Source organism: Hydra vulgaris, chromosome 07 (assembly GCF_038396675.1).
Source record: "Hydra vulgaris chromosome 07, alternate assembly HydraT2T_AEP".
Taxonomy (NCBI): Eukaryota; Metazoa; Cnidaria; class Hydrozoa; order Anthoathecata; family Hydridae; genus Hydra; species Hydra vulgaris.
This window is the reverse complement of record NC_088926.1, coordinates 3,625,842-3,630,566: the sequence shown is the minus strand read 5'-3', so window position 1 is coordinate 3,630,566 and position 4,725 is coordinate 3,625,842. Positions and strand designations below refer to the sequence as shown.

The 4,725-nt window shown below is 32.8% G+C and overlaps 1 protein-coding gene across 1 annotated transcript; it reads right to left on the bottom strand.

Annotated features, from left to right (window-relative positions):
• Window positions 1-645: 645 nt before the first annotated feature.
• On the bottom strand, window positions 646-1,530 carry LOC136082504 (histone-lysine N-methyltransferase SETMAR-like). The gene has a single exon (XM_065801911.1). The coding sequence runs from the start codon at window positions 1,528-1,530 to the stop codon at window positions 646-648; it is 885 nt and encodes a 294-aa protein (XP_065657983.1).
• Between the last annotated feature and the right edge of the window lie 3,195 nt (window positions 1,531-4,725).

The following is a 4,725-nucleotide window of genomic DNA, read 5'->3' as shown; positions in this document are numbered from 1 at the left end:
ATATAAGTGAAATTTTAACTAAAAAAAGTACTTTAAATATATCATCATTTGAAATCAATTTATTTGACATCCTACGTTTGAAATAGTGTTGCAATAACTCATTTGAAAGATAATGTAGGAATTAATTTAACTTTACAATAAAAGGAGAGGTTTTAAAATCATTAACTATTTTATGCTTCTTTGTAACACAAAAAATAATCTCGAATTTTTTTGAAAAAAAAAATTGATTTAAATCAACAGCTTAAAATGCAAACCTAAAATAAATATAAAAATATATATACATTTTATAAAAGCTTCATCTTTAAGATAGATAATGGTGTGATTAAATGCCATGTTTGAATTTTTTTTTTTTTACTTTTGTCCACCACATGGCCAGGGTTGCCAGATTCTTTTCTGTTTGCGGTAGCCATATACTTAGGTCGTTAGGAAAGTTTGTAAAACTCCCCTACTAAAAAAAAAAAAGTTGTTTTTTTAAATTTTATTTTATCAAATGTTCAAAATAATGTCCATCGTTATCTATACAAAGTTGCATCCTTTCAAGCCATTTGTCAAACGTTTTTTTATACTTTTCTTTGGGTATACTTTAAAGTAGCTTCGTTATGCGAGTTTTTTGACTTTCGACGTCAGTATCGTCATCAAGATTTTTTATATCAAGTTGAATAACCAATAATCGGATGGAGCTAAGTCTGGTGAGTATGGTGGATGGCGAATTATTGTAATTCCAGCTTGGTTTAGACAATTTGTGACGGTTTCAGTCACATGGGGTCGAGCGTTATCATGGAGAAATTTGAAATTTTGAGTGCCTGTTTTACGTCTTTGCTTATTTATTTCGCATATAAGAGGTTTCAAACAATTTTTTGTATAATATTCGCTAGTAATGGTGTCTCCCTTTTCAACATAACCCAAATGAACAACACCTGTTGGTTTGAAGAAGATGTAGAACATGTTTTTCGGCTGAAACCTGTCGCATCTTACTATAGTTCTTGGACTTTCACCTTCACCGACCCAACTAGCATTAGCCGACTTGTGTCCAACTTGTATCAAATTAAACCACGACTCATCCCCTGTAATAACATCACATAGTCTCCATTGGCCGTTTCTGAAAAGGGCTAAATTTTTCTTCCATGCCTCAACTCTATTCTTGCAAATTTGATCGGTTAACTCGTGGGGTATCCAATGTGATGTTAGTTTTCTTTTTTTAAGTGCGTTGTGAATGATTTCGTTGATTGTAAAACAATTAATCGATGTCAGGGCTTCGATTATATCATGTGTGGCATGCGGATTTTCTTTAATAATGGCTCGCAAACGTTCAATATTCTCAGCTGTATACGTGGTTCGAGGGTGCCCTGAGCGAGGATCATCTTCGAGACTCTCTCTACCATCTTTAAACAAAGTAGCCCACTTGGCAACTGTACTATATTTTGGAGCTCGGTTACCATGAACTAAAACCAACTCATCGGATATGGCTTGCGCTGAAACTCCAAGTAGAGCACGGGTTTTAATATATGCTCGATATTCAAATTTTTCCATTTTAAATTTTTTTTTTTTAACGTATATAATAAAATCTAAATAACTTTTTTAATAAACATTCAAAATATTTCAACAAGTACTTAAAATGTTCATAATTAAACACAGTTAAAAATGATATATAAATATTTAATTATTTCCTGTCTCATTGTATCTTTACAGATGAAGTTCTACTAACTTTCCTAACGACCTAAGTACATAATGAAGCGAGCGTTAAAACAATAAGGATCGCTTTAAAAGGCTACAAGTAAAAGAGCCTTACATCAGAAATACCAGAAATTATGTGGATTACCTTAATTTACCATTTAATCTTCTACAGCAGCTTTAAAGAGTTTTGCGCATGCGCATAAGAGATATTGCGTTTTTATGTATTTTTTGGACCCCAAAAAAATTGTTACCGCATTAACTTATGCATTCCAAAGAACTTTGTTCGTTTTAGAACTTTTTTCAAAGTTCGTAAAACGCATCCTTTGTTATTTATTTCTTTACTGGTTCTTAATAGATTAAAAATGACGTAGTTTGTGTAAAAAGTAGCCGGAATATTCGATTGGGGCTAAAAGTTGTGATCATTTAAGTGAAAACGACTTTGATAAAAATATTAACGCTATCATATTTTAACGGAAACTAACGTGACATTACTGTTAAACTTTCGCATAGAGGTGTGCAATTGAAAATAATAGTTTCAATTTTAAAAAAAGAAACCCTTTTTTTTATAGATATTTATTCCAAATAATAAATAGTAATTTTTTGACATTAATGAATATATAAATAAAACTTATGATAATTTTTTTTCTAACAAAAAAAAACAAGTACTTTAAAACAGAGATAAACAATCAAGGTCGATGTGTTTCGAAGTCGAAGTCGAAGCTTCGACGTCGCTAAAAGTCGTGTGTGAACGTGTTTCGAAATCGTAAAAAGTTGTATGAAATTTAATTTGACGGTTTTCAAAATCATATTAGTTTAAATAAAGTATATTTTTGCGGGTTTTAAAATCGTAAAAAGTTGTGTAAATTCGAAAATGGCGTGTTTTAAAATTGTTTAAAATTTCTAAAGGCTTTCAAACTTGTATGTGGCTGTACTAGTACTATTATGCTCTTCCCTTCTATTCTCATAGGCTCTTACTCTATCTCTTAGATTTGAAAAAAATCACAGTCGATGAGATGCTACCTATGTTCAGGTTCAAAGACACCGATATAAAGTAAAGTGAAGTGATTATTGGTTGGGTATATGCTAGCAATCTCTGTCCTTCTAAGTTCTAATTTCTTAATAATAAAAATTTGAAGTATACACTACAGTAACATTACAGAAATAAAGAATATACAAAAGATATGTAAACCCTTTGCATTTATTTAATAATAATTCTAGATTTCAAAAATCCAATTTCTTAAACATGCAAAAAAATTATTTGCATATTATCGGTTATCTAATCTAAAATACTCCTAGCATGCTACCCTAGTAAAGAATATTTAGTTGTCCGCTTCCAGTCTTTCATTCTCATTTTTTTGTGCTATTTCCTGGCTTTGGGAGCCCAAATGATGTCTGTCTTGCCTTTCCAGTTCAACAACAACAACAATAACAACAACAAGATATTTATTTTCCTAAAAATTTACAATAAAATTACAATAATATATTATTGATAATAATAATAATAATAAAAATAATAACCAGAATTTCTATAATATTATAAATAATAAAATCAAAATATAATTATAACAATACTGGAGATTTCATTTTTAATGAGACGGTATCATCATCATCATCCTAGTCTGAGTCATCACCATCATCATTTTGATCTATGTCTGGAGCAGGTCTAGCAGCCATTTGCTCTTCCATGGAGCAGTATTCCCAAACAGGTACTAAGGAGTTTAACAAATCGAAGTTCTCGTTGATGAAGACCAACTTCTCAGTGGTTTTTGAATACAACCTGCATCTCATTTCGTGGATTACTTGTCCAGCTTTACAAAAGACCCGCTCACTTGAGGCACTTGAGGCTGGCAGGCAATAATACTCTCGTGCTAGTACTGCCAAGATGGGCATCTCTCTGCGATGTGTCCTCCACCAGTTAAGGACATCAACCTTCGAATCTATCAAAGTTGTTTCTCTGAATTTTGCCCACTCAACGGTAATCGGAGGACTCTCAGCTGTAGCATTTGTCTGCCTGAATTGACTGGACACAGTCTAAAAGGAATGAAAGGAAGTTAAACGTTTTGTAAACTTTGTATAACTTCGCTTTCTTTAATCTCAAATTGATTCAATTCAAATAATTTTTAAAAAGTTTAATTTTAACCGTCCCCTTTTGCCCCCGTATGACATCGTATCCTCAAATTAAAATTTTTATAACTTTGTTTGTTCGATTGCATTAAGATTTATAGAAGTATACTTAACTAGTTTTAAAGAAATTTATTTTATATTATACTTAATGGGTATTACCTTTGCTGCTGCCTTCCAGAATTCAGTCTCGCCATCATCTTCAAGAAACTCATGGGTGATCTCATCTGAGACATAGATTGTACCTTGATGGTTTGACATACAGTCTGCTGTTGTAGGATGACTGGCTTTTAACTTGTCAAAAATTTCATCCCTTACACCATAAGCGTGCAGTTGTTGGCCTTTCAAGAAGGGGTGTAGCAGGCAGCCTACAACAGCATAAGGTATGATGTTACATCCTCCTCTTGGGAATTGTTTCTCGAGTTCTACAATGAGCTCAACCATGAAAGGACCTACTCCAATGACACTGTTCTTTCTAATTTCTTTGAACCTCAGAGAAGCACACCTATTCATAACATGAACAATGGCTGTCAGTGCACTATCCATTGTAATTTTCTTATCACTCCACATTGACTCAGAGATGATTTAACATGTGGTCAGGAGTTGCAGAATGGTTGCAACCAGCTCAAATTGTTTATCCGTAGGAATGGGTGTGGTCCATTCTTTTTTGTCAGCCCGGAGAGCACACAGTACACTTCGGAGATGGACATTGAATCAACTTCGGATACCTTTTTTTACATCAATAATAAATCATATAAATTTGACATGAAGTCGTAAAACTTCGCTACATCGCATCGTAACATCAACTATTTAACAAACTTACCAACTGTTTCCAATTAATCTTCTGCCTCTTCAATTTTGTCCTCCTTGGCAGCTTCTGCCTCATCTCTTATCTTTTGATTCTGACACATTTTGATGTACTTATCCTTA

What these genes read in the sequence shown, in the direction of transcription:
- LOC136082504 (XM_065801911.1), bottom strand. Translation starts at nt 1,530, where the DNA reads ATGGAAAAATTTGAATATCGAGCATATATTAAAACCCGTGCTCTACTT.